Source organism: Balaenoptera physalus, assembly GCF_965194825.1.
Source record: "Balaenoptera physalus genome assembly, chromosome: 17".
Taxonomy (NCBI): Eukaryota; Metazoa; Chordata; class Mammalia; order Artiodactyla; family Balaenopteridae; genus Balaenoptera; species Balaenoptera physalus.
This window is the reverse complement of record NC_138895.1, coordinates 60,680,037-60,703,230: the sequence shown is the minus strand read 5'-3', so window position 1 is coordinate 60,703,230 and position 23,194 is coordinate 60,680,037. Positions and strand designations below refer to the sequence as shown.

Below are 23,194 nucleotides of genomic sequence, written 5' to 3'. Positions count from 1 at the left end.
AGGGAGGTTGTGTACGTCATCTTCAGTGCCTCTCCTTGGCCCCCAACCTCTACCCAAGTCATTGATTCTCTCCTGTCACTTGATAATCCCCTCAAGAATCCTAGACTGTTAGGAAACAAAAGCCATGGAGAGATCTTAGAGCAAATGTCTCTTTTAGTCCTGCAGAACCATCCTTCCCTGAGGCAAGGGAGTTGCAAGAGAGACCCGGTAAAAGTCAGACGTGTGTTGGGGAAGGAGGGGGAAGAAATACAAGGAAGAAAAAACATAAATAAATAACTTATAAGTTGATTGAGACACAAGTGTTTACACACTATTTTGTATTGGGGAGGCTAAGTAGAGGTATACTGATTTCAGGAGTTAAGACTGTGGTTTTGGGATTACACAATTTGGGTCCAGTCCTAGCTTTTGAATTTACTAGCAAAGTGAGTTAGTGTATGTTCTGAGAGTACTCTGAGCTTTAATATCCTCAGCTCATAGGTACTTAGGACTGTGTCTGTAACACAGTAAATGTTCAGTAAATGTTGATTCCTCTTTATAACATGTTTATTTAAATAGTCTGTTATCTAGTCATTTAAAGTAACCATTTGAATGACCAATATATTTATGGTGTTTTAATCATCTGTATTCAGAAATTTGGGGAGATTAGATACCATTCCACAGGTGAAAAGCCAAGTCTCCACCATCCTTATAAAAGTTAAAAGTATACGTGAGAAAAATGATTTGATATTCATATTATTGCCTGTAATTGGAATATACCAAAATCATCTGGGTAGATATAAAACTTTTAGGTATTTTAAACCACTTTAATGATTAAGAAAACTTCCTTTTCTTTAATTAATATTTTTCATCCGAAAGTCAGTCAATTAAACTGTGTATGATCTTAATCAAATAGAATACTCTTACTCATTGTTAGGCTTTTATAGGCTTCATACCTTTGTTTTATTGATGGTATTAAAAGACAGTCTTTTTACTTAGAGTCTTGAAATAAAATGTAGTCTTTGTAAGAAAGGAACTGGACAGAATAATTACATGAAGAAATATGAAGATTTACCTTTCAATGTGGAAATATATATTTTAAATACCCCAACATATAATTATATATAATACCCCAATATATAACGTATATTTGCCTATCCAGTTAACAGTAACCTTTAATGGTAGACTCAAGTTTCTTACCATTTCTAAAGGTTTTGAAAAAACTTTCCTTCAACATGCTACTTTTTAAAGCCAAGATTGGTATTTTTTTTCCAAGAAAATCACTGCTGCTACTAATTAATTAGCTGCTACAGGATAAAAAGTGTTTTGCAGAGTGTTGATGCAGGAAAATAAGACTTTTTTTGGCTTGAGTTTCTTATTAGGCTGCTCTACTTCAGCATATTTATGCAGATATTCACCAGTTGCTCAGCAACCTTTCCACAATAAATACCATAATAGTCTTTCTTCCAGAATGTCAGCCCTTTCCTATCTGCCCACACCTCCATTACACTCACCTGTTAATAATGAACCTAGTTCTTTCAAATCATATAACAACCACATGGGATCAGATATGAACCTATGATAAATGCCTCAACAAGTAGTGTTCAGTGATCTTACTGCAAGCTTCACACACTTCGCCAAAACACATATTTCTCAAACTGCCCCTATTATTTCTTTTGAGGAGAAGAAAACTTTACAATAAACTAATTCAAACTAAATAGTTGAGCAATCACTCTAATATGTGTGTTCTCTCAACCAGAAAAAGCATTTGTCCGATAAGAGAACAATTATGAGAGAACAATGCCTAATCCTAAAGAGCATCTTTTTTTTTAAATAGCATCTGGATACACAGAGAGAAATAGTTCCTTGGTTCCCTTTAAATCATATCACATATATAAAACCAGCATTAGGTATACTTTATACTTTAGGTATTAAAAAAAAGAGGAACACTTATAATTAGTAAAAAAATGGCAGCCCCCCTGCCCTCCCCAAACTAGAAGGCCATTATAGAAGGAAATAAAGGATAAACATGGATACACTGAGATAGCAAAGTAAGCAGGACTCAGGGACATGATGAGCTAGGTCAGGATAAAGCCTTCTTTTATTTTTTCTTTCAACCATGATATGTATAAAGGGTAACTCCACCAGTTCCTTTCCCTTACTTCTTTCCCTTCCCCTTCACAGTACCAAATATCATCATTATAAAATATTTTTTTGGAGGGAAAAAGGTGCTGGAGAATGAAAGAAAAGGGAAACACTACCCTCATCTGAGAAAACACAAATGAAAGAGTGATTTATGTGTTCTTAGATGTCCCTTCCTCTTTTCATTACTTATGTTCTAGCACATGCAATATTAATTGCAGTTATATTACAATTATGCTTTTATATTGTTTAAATACATCTGAACAGGTCCAATTTCTTTCTTATATTTATATCCTTAAAATACGTTTAACACTCAATAACTACTAATTAAACATAAGATGAAATGTTTATATTTTTGAAAAATAAGAGAGAAGTACATTTATCCACATTCATTCTTCCCTCATATATATATGAAACATTCAAGGGGAAGTGAGAGATATATATACATGTATAAGACATGAATTCTACTTTCAGAACATCATTAATACATATCAGTTGTTAGAAGCAGCAATGTTCTGAAAGTGAAGGAGTTCCTTATATTACACTTTGGAATGAAAGATATGTGGTGTCCCTTTTTGCTAACAATGCCTTTAAATCTTCCATGAGAACTGGCAGCTACTCCACAAGATTTTGTGTGGAAGGAAATTAAACAAGTGTGTGTTAAGTTACATTTTGTTTGTTTTGGGGAAACCCAGAATGTGTCCTTCTAGTTTTGCTAAGAGATAAGAGCTGCTACAAGAAAGAGGTCTCAAAATGCAGGATTCTAGGAGATGGTTTTAGAAAAGTGTGAAGGGACATTCTATCCTTTTATTCTTATGAAATATGACAAGGATGTTGTGAATCTTACTTCAAAGCTAGGTGTTCAAGTTTTATTGCCAGTATTGTGACTTTATGGATTAACATTATGCTTAGTTACACAAAAAAGGCTTCAGTTTGCATTTTGTGAATATTTATTCTTGTGAGTGGTGTGTGTGTTTGTGACTGGGCACATTAAAATAAAAAAAAAGACACCTTGGACCTACCACTATACATTGTTGAGACTTCCAAAAATGTATGAAAAGGAGTGATAAGATGCTGATGCTTCGTTTTGCAACTTCACTTTAATCAACTAGGTGAAGCAAGAAATGGCTCTTTGAGACAGAAAATCTTCAAGACCCATACAGCCCTCTACTTAAATTTTCCCTCGCATGAGCTTACTATATTTTTAGTACTAAGAAATTAGATGTCTCTTCTCTCACATTCTGTGACAAACTGTGAGGATATTTAGTGTAACATTCACAGATTTATATTTTATAACATATATAACATATGTTATATGACACATATATGTATTTACCATATATACACATATACATATATATGTGTGTGTGTATATATACACACACACACACACACGTAGTTTTGTTGTGGTAGACCAACAGAGTACTCTCTGTATGCTTTCTAAAACTTGGTATTTTCTATGTTTCATTTAGATAAAGATATTTATGGTTGTTTGGCATGTGGGTTTATCAAAATTGCAAACATTTCAGAATATGGAGTTTTTATCTTGTATATAAACAACTTGGCATTAGCACATATTTTGTTGAATATTTGTTTTATAATCATTTATTTACTCACAGTAAGTGTGGATTTAGTAAATGTATCACTAAATCTTGCTATCATCAGTTTCAGCTTAGATTGCAAGTATTTATTCATTTAAGATCACTTGCATCTGATAAACAATAACAAGTCCACTTGCAAAAGTTAATATTGGTGTCCCTATTTAATGCTTAAAAATTTAGATATAAATATATAATATAAATATAAATATATATCAATATGTCAGTGAATTCAGAAAGACAATTTTTATTTAAACTCTCAGTTCTATTTTTAAATTAATGTGTACCTAATTTATTTAATTAATTCATGATCGTAGAAAATCTGTTACTTGAATTAGTGAGATCAACTTCTTTCACATTTCATTGTATCAGAAATCTGGATTTAGGGGACAGCATTTTTGCATTGTCATGTCATAGTTTAATGGCTGAATGGTTTCTTTCTTAGAGGTGCATCTTATAATTAAGAATATCTTATATTTATTTAATGAGATGTTTTAAGATCATAGCCTTATTTAGTTTCAAAATAAATGCAGCATTTTAATTTAAAATCAAAACTTTTTAAGACCAATATATACCTGCTCTTTAAAACTAAATTAGAAACTAATTTTTTCAGGATTTGTCCATTTATTTTCCTAGTCAGAGACAATTTTATATTAGGTAATGACTAATCAAAGGTAGATTATTTATATTTTTCCTACAATTTAAAGGCTACTTTCTATTTGTTTACTCATCTCTTCTATAAATTGAATATTCATAGTACACACACATCCACCAGATTATACTATTAAATACTAAGCTATACAGATTTTAGAATACTGGAATTTATAATGTTTAAAATGCAAAATACTTATTTTCCCAACTACAGTATGCTTCCTAACTGTAACATGTAACATGTATCAAAGCAGTGGCTTTGTTTTACTTCACCCCCTCATATTTTAATTAGTTTTCAAGAGTCCTCATTTATTGACACTTTCCTGTAAGTTTCATGTAATATTAAATGAAAGAAGAAATACAACATACAAATTAAAATACATATGCTAAAATTTATAGAATATCTAAATAATGACTCATATAGAATTGCTGCATTAGTTGTATTTATATTTTATTTTGATGTTATTTTGTATATTTTTTCTTTTGCATGTTTTCATGTTAAATATGTTTATTGCATTTTTCTTCATTATGTATCATTATGCCACAAAATTATTCAATTAGGATTATTTTGTTATTTAAGCTTTTATTCAAATGTTTCATTTGAAATGCTAAAATCAATGGAACAGAATATATGTCTTATATAAAATAACATGCCAAATATAAATATCTAAAAGCTACTTCTGTGGATACGCAGTTATCTTTAACATGTACTTGTATAGCTGTATGCATTTTGGGACATCCACTCATATCTCTAGCAAAATATTCTGTTCTTTACGTCTGTGATGAGTTAGACAATAATTACAAAGCAATATAGCATAATTAAAAAAAAATCTGTAAGACTAAAATTTTAATCAAAATGAAATTCAAATTCAATTTTTTGAGTTTTTATTTAAGACACTTTCTATTACACGTTTATAAATTGCTTTACATGAATTATGCTTATTAGTACCTTGCAGATTGTTGAAATAAGAAAGCCTTCAAAAATATAATTTTTATTATGATACATAATAAAATCCAAATTTAATTATATAATTTAATTGTACTATTATATAAATTTGCCAATTTACATGTGTAACACATGTCATTTTCCATTATCATAATTCCAAGAGGACATATAGTTATGATTTACAGAAGCATGCTTATATGTGTAAATCATTTCATTTTATTTTTGTTATATTTGGAAATGTTTTATTAAAATATTAATAAAATTATATTTTAGATGTATTTATATTTTAAACATCACATTTATAATATATCTCTAGCAAGTTAATTGACAGGGTAATCTGATTGTGATAAACTACATCTTGTATACATGGTTTTATTTCTAATGAAGAATGGGTTTTTTGAATGTACATTTTATTCCTAAATTTGGGTTGTATGTCTTGTAACATGCATTTAATACTGTGCTATTAAAGATAATGCTTACATAATGGTGTAGCATACTTAAAATATTTTAAAAGAAAGTAAGTTATAGTTTAATATTGAATTAGATATATATTTAATATTGAATTGTTGCTATATATAATCTTAAGCCTTTTTCCAGCATTGGCAATTTCCTCATAAAACAGTTATGTATGCAGAAATGTTGAGTATTTTGAAACTGTTAAATGATGCATTTTGACAACTTAAAAATCTGTTTCACACACTGCCAATTTAAAATGGTACCAAAATTAGTATTCTAAATTGGTCTACATTTTAAATAAAATGATTATACAATATATGATATAATTGTATAGTGATGGATGATTCTATTGCCTTATAAAGGAAATCAATGTTTTTTATAGTTCCACTACATATATATGTATATATAAGTGCCTAACTAAATTTAGATGCACTTCTATTTCCTGCCATTATGAGATATATCTACTTTTTACTCTACAGAAATTTGAACATTCTAAATAAATCCATTTCACACTAACATTGTAAACTATCATGGTTTGGGAATGTTGACACAAGTCTTCAAGTAACTATTACTTATGCATTTAAATCTTCAGATTCCACACTTTTTCAGTGATGTTTTTGAAAGTTCAAAACAAAACCATCAATTTTTCCTTTCTTTGGAATTATTCTTCATTTCACTATACTGTTTGACCTATGATTTACCATGTTAAAAATTATAGTCATGTTTCATTCATGAAATTTATCCTCTTTATTATTGTTATTATTAACAATAATAATTAGAATTATTATTAAATTCATTCATTCTTTTATTCTTTCTTTTGAGGGATATTTCTGAGCATCTACTATGTACTGAGTACTGTCCTAGATACTTGAGATTCAGCAATGAATGGAATTTACAAAAATCTCAGCCTTCAAGGACCTTGCATTATAGTATGGGGAGGAAAAATTATGAACACAAAATATAAGTAAAACATAAGAACTGGTTAGTAAAATATCTGGTTGAAATATATAGCTAGTTATACAATGGTTATTAAATAAATGTTTTTTAATGCTTTATTCAAATATTACACCCTGTTCTGCATTCAGGTTAAGAGAATGATACTGAATATTCACTACCAATAGTCAGAATAGAACTCTATTACTGAAGATTTTAAGATTGGGAGTGCTAGCAAGTCCTGGATCTAAACGCTACTAAAGATCACTTCTAACTCACAAATTTGTTTAAGAACTGTATTTATCCTTTGGGGTCTTCAAAAAACGGGTGTTTGGAATTAGTCTGTAGATCTTAAAGATTAGTTATAGAAGCAACCTGGACACATTCCTAAGAATTACCCCAGATTCATTTACCCAAATACAAGAGATTATTTAGGATTAATTGTAATGACCTTCAGTGATGAAATATAATAAATAACTATTCAGTTTACTTCCTTGTTAAAGGTAGAAACACTGAGATTTGAGAGAGTACAAATTCCATTATTTTTTATACTTTTAGATTGCATTTAGCAACATATGTTTACAGTTAAATGCTTTCCTTTTTTAAACTAAACCTGAAAGCCTGGAAATTATGATAAAGTCAGGAAAAGTTCTAAAGTATTAGTTTTTATCCTGATTTCATACTTCCTTTCAAAAAGAAAGGTACAATTAAACTTCCCAGAATAATATGGATCAGGTACTGATCCATTTTTATAGTAATGAGCACATGAACATCAAAATGTCTGATTTACCATGAGGTCAGTTACTGAATGTTAGTAATGCACGTGTAGTTATTGCTTAATCATGTGATTAAAGAAAACCCTTACCAAATATTAGCTTAGTAAATATTACTGGCCAATTTGCATAACCAACATGCATTTAGTAGATTTTAATATTCACAAAGTAACTTGGATGAATATTCAATAGCAACTTTTTTCTGATTAATGCTTTACAGTATATTAAAAGTCTTTAAAATAATCTGGTAATTGTCATACCTCATTTACCCCTGCCCACCACAAAATACAATCATTTAATTTTTTGAATTTGTAAATCAAATTAAAATGATATGAAAACACAGGCTGGAAGAATTAGTAACAGACATGTGCTCTTTTGCTTGCTTGTGAATGACAGGGGTTCATGTTTGACTTCTTTTTTAAGTTTAAAGCAGGAAGCCGAATTACTAGTCCTACTAAGCATCTGCCTACGGGGTGGGGGGAGGGGAAGGAGGCAGAACATGCTCAAGCCACATTACGTGATATAGCTGTTTTTTCTCTCGCAAAATGAATAAAATATCCCCATGTATTTTTGTCTAAAATATCTAAATATACATTGTGGACAGAATTTTGAAATGCAGTTTATTGAGAAAGCAAATATATAAAAACATATACCACTCATTGGCTTTAAAAAAATACTCAGAAGTTTTCTAACCAGGACATGATTATTATTCCTAATTAGTAGCTGTTCCTCCAAAATTCAATATTTTTTCTTAAGCATTTTAGCTGTCAAGATCCTTCTAAGTATATCTTCATTCCGTTTCATGCTTCTATTATAAAGTTACATCTTTTTTCCTTATGTGAGAATTACGTACTACCAAGCACAATCTTTGAAAAAGTTTAAGTGAAAGAAAAAAGAAAATCCTAATTTGATACCTTTAAAACAATTTTAAAATTATAGTGAAACTTTAATAAGGTTAAGAATGTGGAGAATTACTGTGACATGCTTATGAGATATTTGGAAATTTTCAACCTTTTTTTAAAGCTAGTTTTGTATGAATAAAATTTCCATGCTAATAATTAATTTTCAATCATTTCTAAATAAAACAATTTGTTTAATTTTAACTAGTTGAAAATTGGTTAATCTCAAGTTTTATTTTAAAACTCTGAAAAATATTACCCAACTTCCAAAACAACCTGGTAAATTCTAAAGTATGTATAGCTCATGACATTGAATATTTTATCATGTTGACTGCTTTCTGGCAAATGAGGTTAAGATAGACATTTACATAGAGTAGTTTTGCAGAGCTTCATTTTTTAAAATCATTTTGTTTTCAGTTTGGCTTTGATTTTTAAATTCTCCTTTCTTCACTTGTTTGTCTTAAAATAGAAAAATTTGATATTTTTCCCAGAAATCATGAAGTGATATGGCACAGACTATTCAAAGCATACTTCTGAGAAAAGTGTGGTTACACAGTTACCCATTCTGTCAAAACTTGTCACTTGCCAGGCATTTGTTGCTAAAAAATCATCTGTAGATAAATAATGAATAAGATTGATTCAGGGCCATGTAAAGGGTTTACTGTTTCACCTTTTTCTCCCTAATGTGTTACAATTAAAATGTGATATATTTGTGTATAATATCCATTCATAGGTTGATTGATATAGACCAAACATCAGATCTGGTTACTTCACATTTTAGTGGCGTGTTTGTGTTTTGCCTTTTCATGTTTGATAATACTTAAGGTGATAGAGGGAATATAATTTATTAAACTTATCAGAAAAAAAAAAAACAAAATTTAAAAGAAAAAGTTAGCATCTAGTGCTACTGTGTCCCACAGGTTCTTCTCCATTGACCCACACTACCTCCACTGGTGAGTTAGAGGAGCATAACAGGACTACCACTGGTGCTATTGCTGTTGCTAGCACATCTGCAGATGTTACTGTATCCAGTGTTACAGCTGACACCATCCATAGACTTTCCGAGGAACAGCGAGTGCAAGTAAAGAATCTCAGAAATTCAGGTCTGGACCCCAACACATCCAAGGACGGGCTCTCTCCTCATCAAGCAGATACACAAAGTACAAGGAGAAGACCAAGAAATGCTGAACAGATAGAAAGAACTAAAGAGCTTGCAGTTGTTACTCATAGAGGTATTGGATGTTATTTTACTTGTGCCCATTTAGTTACAGGCAAAGCTATATTTTGGTAATGATTCTAATTAGAGAATGAGCTCAAACAGAGCCAAGATGTAGGAAGTGAAAGAAAGAGTTCAAAGTAGCTGAAAAATATAGACAGTAACAGTCAGAACCTGAATAATTTGAAAGTACAAAAATTAGAAAAAAAAACAAATCAAAATGCAATGCAAATGTTGGAGGGAGGAGGGAGTAAAAATAGAAAGAAAATAGTGCATAAAGGATAGTAAAAATAAGTACTAAATACCTGTTGCTTATTACATACCACTTATGGTATTGAGATAACATGAAAATAAAAAAGCTATTTTTCTATTAATAAGTGCACATATTTACTGATTGATGATTTATCCCATGGAGTAATTTTCATATTTGCATGAAATTTTTGTTACACAAATGTTAATTTATTATTGAGAAAATAGATAATTTGATTGGGAAAAATGAAAACATTATGTCTGGTGATTATTTTATATAGCTTATTCTACTATTTCTGAATTACCTATTGCCTGACCCATATGACTGTAGTGAGAACAGATTTCTCATTTTGAAAAGGTAACAGTTATTCATTGATATTATGACTCCAAATTTAATATTGCTTAACTTCCTACTTTAATTTTTAGAGATAAAAATACCACAGAGCCAAATCATATATTGGTAATTTTCTAATCAATTAATATAAACCTATCATTTACAAAATTAGGAAGTGTAGCAAGTTTCTTTTTCTTGGTAGCAGGTTTCATTGAACAGTTTAGGAAAAAAATTAGTGTAGTATCAGAAACTAACAAATATATATTGATATATGCATCAGTGGAATTATTAATTAATTGCATATTAATATTTGGAGGAGAACAAAATATCTACTCCACCTCTATTTCCAACTCATATATTCTCCAAAACGGCTATGGTTTACATAATATGGTTATACATGGTTTAACATGATATAAGTAATAGAAAACCATTCAAATGCTTAGTACACACTAAGGAGAAAAATCAAGACATCTTTACATAAACTGATTGCAAATCATACAGAAATATCTCAGAAGCTCATTTCCATCAGAATTCATACTGAAAGTACTTACTTTGATTCTCTTTAATAAGAAGCGTTCTAAAATGAATTCTTGGGAATTCCCTGGTGGTCCAGTGGTTAGGGCTCCACGCTTCCACTGCAGGGGTCATGGGTTCAATCCCTGGTCGGGGAACTCAGATCCTGCAAGCCGCATGGCATGGCCCAAAAAAATAAAAAATAAAAAAATAAAATGAATTCTTAGCATGTGACAGTCTCCTTTAAAGGATTAAAATGATATCATCTTGGTTCTCTATTCACTCTCCTACCATGAATATTTCCACTCATGTGAATATAGGGATCATTATCAAATTTACGATTTGCTTAATCAAGTAGATTTTCTTATTACCGGGAAATAAAAAATGTGTAAATATTAATGAAATATCGATTAAGAAAAAAGCCCTTCAATTTAGTATTTTCACTCTCTTCAGAAATTTGCATGAGCTAATTAACATTAACAAACTTTCCTGTATTCATTCTATTACCCACTGAAAAAGAGGCAGGTAATTTTCGGACATAAGTTTATTATTTATCAACTAATAATACAAATGCCGCTTCAGCCAAAGTTGCCATCAGGTGATTTGAGAAACTCTGATGCTACAAATTAAATATTTTGTAGAACTTGAATAAATAATTCAGATTGAAAAGAGAATAAGTAGTTGTCAATTTTTAGATTAAATAATGTGATTTGAAAATTAATCTAAAATTTGAAGTACATTCAGCTAAATTTCAATTAAGCATCAAGATTACATCCTTGGTAAATTCCAAATCAGTGCTCAAATTTTCTCAAATGTTGTCATAATCTCCCAGTGCTGTTTTACAGCATTCAGAACATTTAGACCTGTTTCACATATATTCTTTCTAAAATAGTGTTTATGGATATGATATTCATTCAATGCTGCCATCTACCTTGGTCATAAATATTTTTAATCATTGATGTTTAAATTATGTTTACAGAAAACATTTTGAATGTTATATTCATCATTTTTTAGTGACTTAAATTATTATACTTTCATCAAATCTTTATTTTAATTAAAATTGGTCCTTCTGACTCTTCTTCAGTAACCCGCTATTTCAGTGATTTTAGTTGGCTCATTACCTATTATATTTGACACACAAACTATTAACATTTGGGGCAAAAAACAATGTCAATGTTAGAAGTAAAGGAAACCTGTTATCCTATATCTATTATGCTTTTTAAAAACCTCAATATACAGCTATATTTTCAGACATAAAACAGTCCTCGAAGACTTAACTCTAAGCAGGACCAAATTTCTAAATAAGGATTGGCTGACATGAAAACAGTATTCTTTTTAAGAATAATTTCAGTTCAGCCAGCATGTCTGAAATGCCCACTGAGCTCTGTTCTGTGCGAAATAAGGATGAATATTACATGGCCCCTTCTTTCAAGAGAGTGAGATAGAGTGGAGAACATAGAGAAATCCATCCTGGTGGGACAAGGAAGATTTTGTAAAGCTCATGGCTGAGCAGAGCACTAAAGGAGTTACAGGATGCATGTAGGCAGTGAGTCCTTTAATTGACATTTTAGATGAGTCAGTAAAAATAATACAAAACTAACTTGCTTAATTTTTCTAGATATTTTAGAGAAAAAATAATTCTTGTTCATCTATTCCATTCTGCACAATATAGTCAGAATTACCTTTTAAAAATGAAAATCTAATCACTTCATTCCACAGCTTTAAAGCTTCCACTGTTTTCCCAGTGACCGTGGGAATAAAGCCAAGACCTGATGATGACCCATGGGAACCTCTATGATCTGGCTTTTTGCGTATATCTCCAAATTCATCTCTCTCACAGTCATTCTTTATTTTTTTGGCCCAAAATAATTTCTTTTAGTTTGTCAAACATACCATGTTCTTTTCTACCTCAAGCCACTCCCATAAGCTATTCCTTCTTCCTTTCAACCAAATCATTCTAATTCTCTTTCCAAGATTTAGCTTAAATTGTTATAACTAGCGACTTTAAGTTCTGTAAGATAAGGAGTAGATGGGTCTTGTTCATGCTGCATTCCCAGTGCCTAGAACAGCTTCTGACCCATAGACATATTTAGATAATATTTAGTAAACTGATGAATAAATGTTTCCAGTTTCACCAGCTAGAGTATTCACTCAAATGACTTGAAGGTTTAAAATTATATTCTTCAATATAATCAAATATCCATGTCTTTCAGTATTAAAGATAACTATTTTGTTACAGTTATAAAAACCAGTGTTTTTAATTACTTTGAAAGGCAAAAGTATTCTCATGTACTTACAATAAAATATTGCTTTTTTATTATATTACCACTTCAAAATTCACAAAATAAAACTAGATATAAATGCCTTGTTTACGCCCTTTTCACATTTATAAAATCAAAGAAAATTTATAAATGAACACAAGAAAACTATAAATTCAGTAAATTTCATATGAATAAATATTAATGTAATACAATGGATATTATTTTACTGAAATTAATTACCACCTAAAGCATATATACAATAGAGATTGTGATAGCATAGGTTTGTTTTTATGTATACAAGTGTGTACAGTTTTGTACTGTGATAATTTGGCATATTTCATCATGTTTCTCCATTCACACTGCAATTAAACTTTCATTTTTATGATGTCTTTTGATCATTGCTAATTCCTAATTTGTCTATTCTCAATAACTTGAGGTAAAGTACTTATAGTTTACACTATTACCACTATGAAAACAAAGAAAGCATAGACACTGAAATTGCTCATAGTATTTGGTACTTGTGAGTGTGTAGCTTAAAAAATCTATGTAATAATTTATGATTAATTAAATCTTAAATCACTATAGTTAATTATAAAAGCTGCACAATTAATAATTTGAAAAATAACTTAGAATATATATCAAAGACATTTTCAATCCCAAGAGGGTATTGTTCCAATTAATTTTTCCTACAGTACTATAGTTAAAACATCAGTAATTCAACTTAAGTTATCCTCTTAAAGGTTTTTTTTTTTTCACTTTCTACTTGTTCTCAGTAAAAGAAAACTCTTTCTTGGTTTTCTCCATTTAAAAAGAGTCTTTAACGTTGAAATATAAACAAGTAAAAGAGAAAAATACTGATAAATAATGTTGACTTAGCTCTTCTTTAAACAGTGTATTAACACTACAGTTTCCTTTATTAGTGCCCAGTAGACTTCAAAATGAAAATTCAGCTTTATTGACTGGATTTTAGTCCACTTTTGTCACCTGCTATGTGTGAGACTCTTTGCAGGTCACGTGAACTATTAGGGTTGAATTTCCCTATCAGTAAAATAGTATCACAGTATTACATTAGGGTTATAGTGAGGATTAAACACAGTATTAGGTGCAAATGCCAAAAAATCTCAAGTATTTTCTCCCAATGGAAAGGAAAAACCAAATTGCCCACCATTGCTGGTTAGTTTTGAGGTCAGAGAACTAGGCTGAGTCTGTACTCTATCCCTTATTAACTATATGATCTTGAACAATAACTTCAACTCTCAAACCTGCAATTTCTTAGTAACTGAGAATACCTACCTCATAGGTAGTTATGTGAAAAAAATTTAGCACAGTTGCTGGCTTATGTTCCACAAATAGTAATTGTTATTATTTTTATTATTCATCAAATATGTTTTAGCTCTTGCTATGTACATGATATTGTGCTGGATAGTAGACATATAAAAATGAACAAAGCAGGCTGTGCTATGATGTGGTCTATATAACTTTAAAAAAAAAGAGTAATTACAAGCTTATTACTAGAAACACTGCCATAGCAGTTGTTTTGAAATGTTATTGAAGAAAGGAGAGGGACTGACTACCTCTAAGTGTAGAAGTCAAGGAAGGCTGCACAGAGGATATTTGTACAAATTCTTGAGAGATGAACAAAAGTTTCAAACTAGTAAATTGTGTTTATATTGCTAAGACGTATAAAGAATGCTTTGAGTAGATAGTGCTGAATAGAAATATGATGAACCTATATCAAAATAAATAAAGTGTTCAACTTTGCTTAAAGGAATATTTACAGTCATATAAATAAACCTAAAAACAATTGATATTTTTAGCTTATTGATTATACAGATGTTTAAAATTAGATAACATAATATCTAATGATATTTTAAATTTTATCAGAATAGTTTGTTGCTTTATGATTTCTTTTTGAAATTATTTCTTAATATTTACTTAAAATACCTTTTTCAGCAATCTCTAAACCCCATAGTTTATTATTATAGCCCTAAGAGATTTCAATTCAAAGTTGACTTATAATAGTGGGACATATGTAATATTATTACAAAATTATAGGTAAAGAGTCCTGAATTTCTAGGATTATATTTTTTTAAATAGATGGTCACTTTCAGATCATCTACTACAACAGCATTATTTTTATACAGGAAATTGTGGTCTGGAAGAGGCCATATGAAAACCCAGTCTTCATATTGCTAAACTAGTATTCATTCATCCTTCCATTTACTCATGGTTCAAAAGGGCCTAATGCAAATCCTTTTATTAGGTGATATTAAGGTTAAAGTAATATAGATGACAGCCATAGTTGGGTTTTCTTCCTCAATAGGTTTATACTATTATACTAAGAGGTTATACTATTAAAGTCATTAAAATGTGTTTTACTCTAGGTAGGTTTTTTAAACATTGTTTTTCTTATATATTGTGGTGGAATGGTTTTTTTTTTTTTTTCAATATGTAGACAAGTTCTGTCAGCTGTTAATGAGCAGCCATGGTAGTTGCTATTTTCATGTAAAAATGTGAATATATTCTTCTGGAAAAGTTCCCATATACATTTATAATAATTATAAGCTCTCTTTTATTGTTCTTCTTAGCAGAAATTTAGATGACTATATCATCTTGTGGAGTCAAATATGTGTCATAAGCATTTATAGCCATTGCCGCTACTTGTTTTGACATAGTATAGTCAATTCTTCCATAGTATATTTAATAGCTAATGATCATATTAATAGGATCAAGCAGGGTTTTAGCTTAGTTTATAAAGTAACATGAAATTATGTTTAACTGAAATTGAATATGATGTAGAACCCCCCATAATGGCAGCATAAAAGAAAACCTATTTTAATTTACCAGTTTGCAAGTAGAACTTTTTATTATTTTCAGCTTTAAGGTAAGAGTAGTTAATTCAGCATAAATTATTCATTTTAGGTCAGCAATTTTAATCCAGACAAAAGCAGGAATTTAAACAAATTTTATCTTAAGCAATAGTTTTTCAAGTAAGCTCATCTGAACTTTTACATTGCCCAACAAAAAAGGGAAAACAATATACTATCAGACTTACATCTACACTAAATTTCCAGTTTATTTCAGAAGTCAAATTCTATGATATGTAAACATTTTGTTTAAAACACTGGACCATAATATGACAAAAAGTCTATTGTGTGGAAGTAGCAGTTCTTGGATACCTAGTATGTGCCTTTCACTAATAGGCTATTTGGCCACATGTAACTATATATTTTAAATCTTTTCAGCAGTTTGCAAGCAACTAGTACTGTTTTCAAAATTTCTGTTAATACTTTATAGAGTATAAATTTGTAAATTGAAACATTTTTTATTAATCTTCATAAGCAATATCACAGTGAGGAAGTTAGTTTATGGGTGGTTACTTAAGTCTTTGTGGATACAGATATACGTCCATCAGGTATCAGGATTTATTGAACATATTATCTCTGTGCTTAAACGTATGATAAATTCAAAAGAAATATAAGATATGGTCTCTATTTTCAAAGGAAAATTTGTAGAGATAAGATAATAGAGAAAAATTATTGGTCAATTCTAAGAGAAAGAATTCTACAGCATGATATATGAGTGAGGATGAGTTATAGCTGTCTTTAAACATGTGATGTGATATGTTATATGTAGGAGAGACCAAACCTGTTCTGCCATAGGTTGTAGAACTTAGTGTATGAAACCACAGGAAGGTACAAAATATATCATAGAGAAGACTTTTCTAACATTGAATTTTGTTCAAATATAGACTGTGTGCTTCAGAAAACAGTAAATTCCTAAATCACTAATAAGGTATTCAAGCATAGCTTGATAGACAAATTGGGTATTTAGAAAGCATTAAACATCAAAGAGTGTTGAAATTTTATGACTGTCACTGTCCCTTATAATCCAAAGTGTCTATGAATCTATCCAGAGATCTTGTATATTAATTAATGTATTTATCATCATCGTCTATTTTCTCTTGATGTTTGAATTGACATGGACTTATCTTTATGGTTATCTCATTGTAAAGCTAGTGTTAAAACAACCATAGAAGTGGCTAACACTACAATCAAGAAAGTTAGATTGTCACTGTCCTTATCCCAGTAAATGGAAACTCAGCCACATAAACGTTTTTCACAGGACCATTGCCGCACATTTGCCTTAAATTCCAAAAACTCTCCATTTGAGGATCTAACTCTAGATTGCCTTTTAGGTAGTGTCCAAAACTACAGAGTTATTTTCTTCAAGACTTTCCTTCCTCCCTTCCTCTTCCTTTCTCTCCCCTCCCCTCTCCTCCCTCCTTTCTTCCTTTCCTTTCTTTTCTTTATTTTTTTGTCTCTATTTTTCCTTTTCTTTCTTTCTGTTTCTTTTTTCCTTTTTATTTCTCCTTCCCTTCCTCCTTCTTTCCTTCTTTTTATCCATCCATCCTTCCTTTCTTCCTTCCTCTCCTTCTCTTCCTTACTTCTTTCCTTCCTTATTGCTGTCTTTATTTGTTTCTTTCTTCAACAAAAGTTCACTGACTACTTGCATGTCATATTTTCTTCTAGTTCCTTATTATACAACATTGAACAAATTGAACCCTGCTTTTTGAGTTTATATGCAAATAGGGAGAAAAAGACAAGCAAATAAACCAATAATTACCTGATGGTAGCAGAGATGTCAGAGAAAACAACTAGCTAGAAAGGGCTTGAGTTTTTCTTGCAAAAAAGAAAGCCTGAGGTACCTGGAGTTCAGTGGACAAGAAAGAAAGTGGAGATCAGGTGGGAAACCGGCAGGAACTAGACCATATAGGCTCTGAGGCCTAGGTAAAGAGTTTTATTTTAATGTAAATGAGACAGGAAGCCATTGGTAGGTAGGCTGTGTATTATCTAATGTAACTTTTTATAAGACATCATTTTAGCAAGAAATTACATAAGACATTTTAAGTAGGTAGGAACAGGCAGACAAATTAGTAATGTATACAGAGGTGCAATTAATGGTTGATAGAGATTTTAGAGTCTAAATCTTAGACTATGCTTCTCAAACTTCAGTGTAAACACAATCATCTTGCAGTCTTACTCAAATGCAGATTGTGACTTGATGGCATTGGGATGAGATCTGAGATTCTGCATTTCTAATAGACTGCAGGTTCTGCTGATATACTGAATAGCAAAAATTTACATGAGGATTATTATTATGGAGAGAGAACAGTACATACCAAACAGTACCTGATCTTGGTCCACTCTCCATGAGATCTTGTTCTCCACTAGAAGAATCACAATGTTGATAAACTATCTCAGAAAATATAGTAAAAGCTAAACTTTAATTCTGTAAGAATGACTCTAATGGTGGGAAATTAATGAGTGGAAAGGATATTTTAGGGCAGATGGATTTTCCGGATCAACCTTAATGACAGTAATTAATTTTGTCAACTCTTAGGAATGACTGAGCAGATTACATTAGTTATGATTTTACTGGAAAAAAATCAATGAATGTATGAATAAATGATAAAAGCATTCCCAAGTCAAATTTTAACTCATTTATTACTTTTAACTTTTACCCTAAATCTACATCTTAAAATTATTTTTTAAAGTGTGTTATCGAATAACAGAAAAAACAAGGTTTTACTTTCCCTTTATTTACCATGTTTCAAATCTTTGAAAGTCTGATAGACAGGAGCAAAACATAATGAAAATAAGGATAAAAAATTGATTGCCAAATCAAAAATTTTCATGATTGAATAAATAAGCATTATCTTCTATTTTATATAAATGACGAAATTGCACTTGCCTGCTTGAATTCCCATGTCCTTCTTTATGAGAGTAACTGATGTATTGATTTTCATGCATGTTTAGCATAATAGAATAGAAAATTTGACATTTTAAAATTTAGTTACATATGATTTTTGTAAGATCCTTTCATTTATTAAATTAACTCTTAGCCTTTTATGTAAGAACTTTGACATTGTTAAAGTAAATACATATTTAACAGATAGGGAACTGTTGACCTTTAGGTGGGTGTACTACATATAAATATTGACTATTGCGTTCTTTATCAATATCCTGTCCTTTTTTGTTGCTTTTTTCACTGTTCTCTTGACTTTTTTCCTAATCATATTATTTTGTGGAAAATTGTGTTAATGTTGATATTTGTAGCAATTTAAAAATTCATGTCCAGAAATGTATCAATTTATGATTTAAATACATAATTTATTGAATATCATCTTCATATTTCATTTCCACATTTCATCACATTTGTGAAATCGTGAAAACATTCATAACAGTAAATATGTTTTTTTATTTCTAATTCTTTTACATTTTATTGAATAAGTTATTTTTAGGGAGAAAGAAGAGAAAAAATAATATGTTAGAATTTACTCGGTAACAGATTTATACAATTTTAAAAGGTATTGGATAAAAATACTCCAAATGCCTGAGGATCTTTATGACAATATCAAGCAGTGAAAATTATTTTTTTCACAAATGACGTATCTGCAGATAATCATTTTAACAGTTTTATTCAGTGCTACTCCTTAAGGCATGCTTTTGAGTTATCCCTTTGCAGAGATTTTAACAACTTCTGATGACCCAGTGTTTTCGTTTTCCTTTAAGTAAATCTTAGGAAGCATATATCTTTTAGCATTAACTGCAGCCATCATCTTGTAACAATGATCTTATTTCATAAATTGTATTTTTTCAGATTTTCAACCCCATTGTTATGCCCACCGATAATCATTAATCAGACATTTTGATAGCTTATTCTTTATATTAACATATTATTTCTCATTTTTTATAGAATGAGCAAACAAGGGGAAATAATAATAATATGTAGAGCTTAAAAGGGGCGTCTTAACTTTAAAGGACAGAGATGGCAATGGTTTTATGTGTAACTGATTTCCGCAAATGGTTATCAGAGCTAATTATTTTGCCTGTGAATGAGATGATCACAATGTGAGCTTTGTGACTTTTAATATCTTTTTCCTTGTTAAAATATTTTGAAGGGGTTAGACTTCCTATTTGTGCTCAAAGCTGGTGCCAAAGTGGACTCCTCTGCCTTTTGGAGTATGAAGAAATGGTTCTATATTAGAGACATTTTTATCTTGTTCGGAATTATTTCAGGGTATTTTCACCCACTTTTGCAACAAGCTGCTTCCCTTGCATGTAGTTTTCTAGAGCATATGGCTACCCTGCTGTGCATGGAGTGAAATCACATAATTAAGCTTTACAATTTTAGGAAGAGAAGAACCTTAATATATGGCAGAACAGCATGGTGTTAAGTTTGGGTAGATCATATAGTATATTTTTCTCTTCATATGTAGTCATCATTTGTATTCTAAATCATGGACTATTGTTTTTTAGTGTTGATGCTTGATTGTTCGTTGTTTAAAATAGTCTTCAAATGGCATTTCTTCATAATACCAAATGGGATTAAAGTGTGAGAAATTTCTAAGTTGATTTTATCCAGAGTCCAGAGAAGTTAGAAAATTTTCATTTAGTCGGCTTACATCCGGAGGAGGGTGTTGGTGGGGGGTGGCAGTGATCATCAACTCTCCTGAACTTTCCCATTAGAAAGGAATGCAGCCAAAGTTGATTTACTAAAAAGACTGTATGCTAATTTGAGTTTCATCTAGCAGTTGGCTTTTGCTACACCTTTTTATTCATCTGTTTATACTTTTAAAATAAGGCATTAAGAAGCTTTACACCATGGGATTATGCCTGGCACTATCAGTTAACAATTAATGTTATTCAGTATTCAGTATTAAATTCAGTTAATGAAGCTGGTTCTGCTCCATACTAAAGTAAACCATGCTTAAAATCAGATATTATTGACTACTTAAATTTATCTATTATTAGCATTGCATTAAAAAAAAATGAGGATAGGGTATACTAATCCAATCTATTTGTGATTTCCCAGGGCATACCCTTGGGAGTTCTGATTGGATATATGGCATGCTGTTATTCATAGTCAGGTGGTGGTGTAGTTGCTAGGATGGGTGTAGTTCAAAGTCAAATGAGTGAATATATTTTAGTAGTATATGTATTGGGCAATCTACTTAGCCCTTCTCCATTTTTACATCTAGAAAGGAGGGAAATAATCTCATTTTGAGTGGCTATTTTGTGGTTAAAATAAGACAGTAGGCAGAGTACCTATGCTTTAGACACACAAACAATAAATGATACTGTCCCCTTCTTGAGTCTTTACAAGAAGAAAATACACTATAGTTACATAAAAATTTTATCAGGTAAAGATATGTGAACAAATTAAGGAAACGATTAGCACAGACTTTTAAATTTCTTACATAGCTTATTTCCTTAGAAATAAAATATATAGTCTAATGCAATATTGATAGAGAATTATGGAAACAACTGATATATACAGCTGTATTTAGCTCTGTTCATATAGATCTCATGTATAAGTTGTTACTAAAATAATGCACAGCATTCCAGTTTATCTCGGGTTTCTGTTAGTCCCACATTTTTTTTTTCTTGCCAGTTTTACCCTTGTTTCAATTACTCTCCAACCTCAAGAGAGCCAACTCACTATCTCCTCTCTCCTTGTGAATTCCTGTCTTCTTGAGGAGATAATTGCTAGAAAAGAACATAAGATGTGTGATCTAGATGTCAAAATATTCCCTAGGAAACAAGTAAGCAACCAATGGTAGAACGATGAGCAACAGCCATCCCTATTTCTACTTAGATATTATCTGTTTAAGTATATGAGTCATTATAGACAACTTAAGAGATGATGTTTAATATAGTATCTGAAAAATCAAATTTCTAATGATTTTCTTGTGCCAGTGGTATATCCATTAGTGTCCTTTGGGAAACAGTTGAACATGGGCTAATTCAAGGAAGGTTCACTTACAAAGGGATTATTTCTAAATGAGCTGATGTAAAGGAACCACAAGGGATCATGCAGCTAGGGTAGTAGCAGCTGGGCTGTCACCATTCCCAACCCACTGGGATGAGGGAGGGGAGAGATGTTGGACAGAGAGATATGTATATCAATCTGTCATGAAAGGACTGGTAACCTTCAGTTAAGGGCACATTTCCAGTCAACATAATGGGAGGGACGCTGCAGGATAATCCTGATCTTACTTTCCTCCCTCCCTCCATCCTCCTGCTGGAATTCTCCAGAGGATCAGAGAGTCTGTTGATAGAGTCTAGAGCATCTCAAACTTAAGTGTTCATAAGAATCACATAGTGGTCTTGTTAAACTGTAATTTTTAATTCAGTAAGTCTGGGATGGGGCTTGATAATCTGCTTTTCTAACAAGTTCCTAGGTGATGCCAGTGCTGCTAGTGTAATTCCACAGTTTGTGTAGCAGGATGTAGCCTATGCAGATCAACCTCTGTACAAAGAACAAGGAGGAGAATAGGTCTGGAAAGGCATGTGGACAATATAATTGGGCTATGAGGAAAACATAGATGAGTTATGATGAGAGTGCTTTGTGGTCTTCAATAGCCATGAATTTAGCAGCATAACCCTGTATCAAACACACTGTCAGTCTATCTGTGCTTGTTTAAAACAATCCAGGTAGTGATACCAAGCCTTCATGAAGAACTTGGATGAAATATAATAATCTGAAATCAGAAGGATGAAGGAATATTGTTACTTATTAAAGTAATGACATTTTCTGGATATTATATTTAAAATTATTCAGTGTTCTTAAATTTGTAATGGAAGAATATATTCCACTGCCGTCAGTCATGATACTCATGAATTGTGGTCACTCTTATTCAAGCAGTTGGCCTCTTTCCCAATTAGTCTCGTATTGGAAGGCATTACATTGTAGATAAGTGATCTCTGACATTGTGCATAAAACAAATATGTGACATAAAATTACCTCATTTATTTTGAATTAGAAAACATTATAAACTTGCAGGTATATTTTTGTTCTTGAGGTCATTTGAGAAGTTTTGCCTAATCTTCATGTTCTCTAAGGCATTCATATGAAAGCGAGAGTCATTCTAAGCATAAAAAAAAAAAGAAAGAAAAAAGAAAAATTGAGTATTATTTTTCATGTTACACTTTATAGTAAAATTATATTTGCTAAAATTAGTGAAAAGAGAACAGAAATTAAAATAAAACAAGCATGAAATAATTATCATTCAAAAAATATGAGCTATCAAAACAAAAAAGGGCATAAGAAAATGATTGAATTGAGTGGATCTTAATATTTAACTGCAGGACTAAAGATGATTAAAAAAAGTTCATTTGAAGCTGTCAGAAAATGAGGATTGAAATTTAATTAAATTGATGGCTGAGACAGTTTTAAAAGTG

At 30.9% G+C, this 23,194-nt stretch overlaps 1 protein-coding gene and 1 long non-coding RNA gene across 3 annotated transcripts in view; one reads left to right on the top strand and one right to left on the bottom strand.

Moving 5' to 3' along the window:
* CSMD3 (CUB and Sushi multiple domains 3) overlaps window positions 1-23,194 on the top strand; it is a 1,197,521-nt gene that overhangs the window by 429,959 nt on the left and 744,368 nt on the right. The window contains exon 7 of one of the 2 annotated variants that reach the window (XM_082433292.1): window positions 9,295-9,606. The exons of the other annotated variant lie outside the window; for it this stretch is intronic. Within the exon in view, the coding sequence (XP_082289418.1) occupies window positions 9,295-9,606 (312 nt within the window). The remainder of the gene's footprint in view (window positions 1-9,294; window positions 9,607-23,194) is intronic. 2 annotated transcript variants of the gene reach the window in all.
* The window catches only part of LOC309646713, a 728,077-nt gene that overhangs the window by 218,791 nt on the left and 486,092 nt on the right, over window positions 1-23,194 (bottom strand). The gene's annotated exons all lie outside the window — the stretch shown is intronic.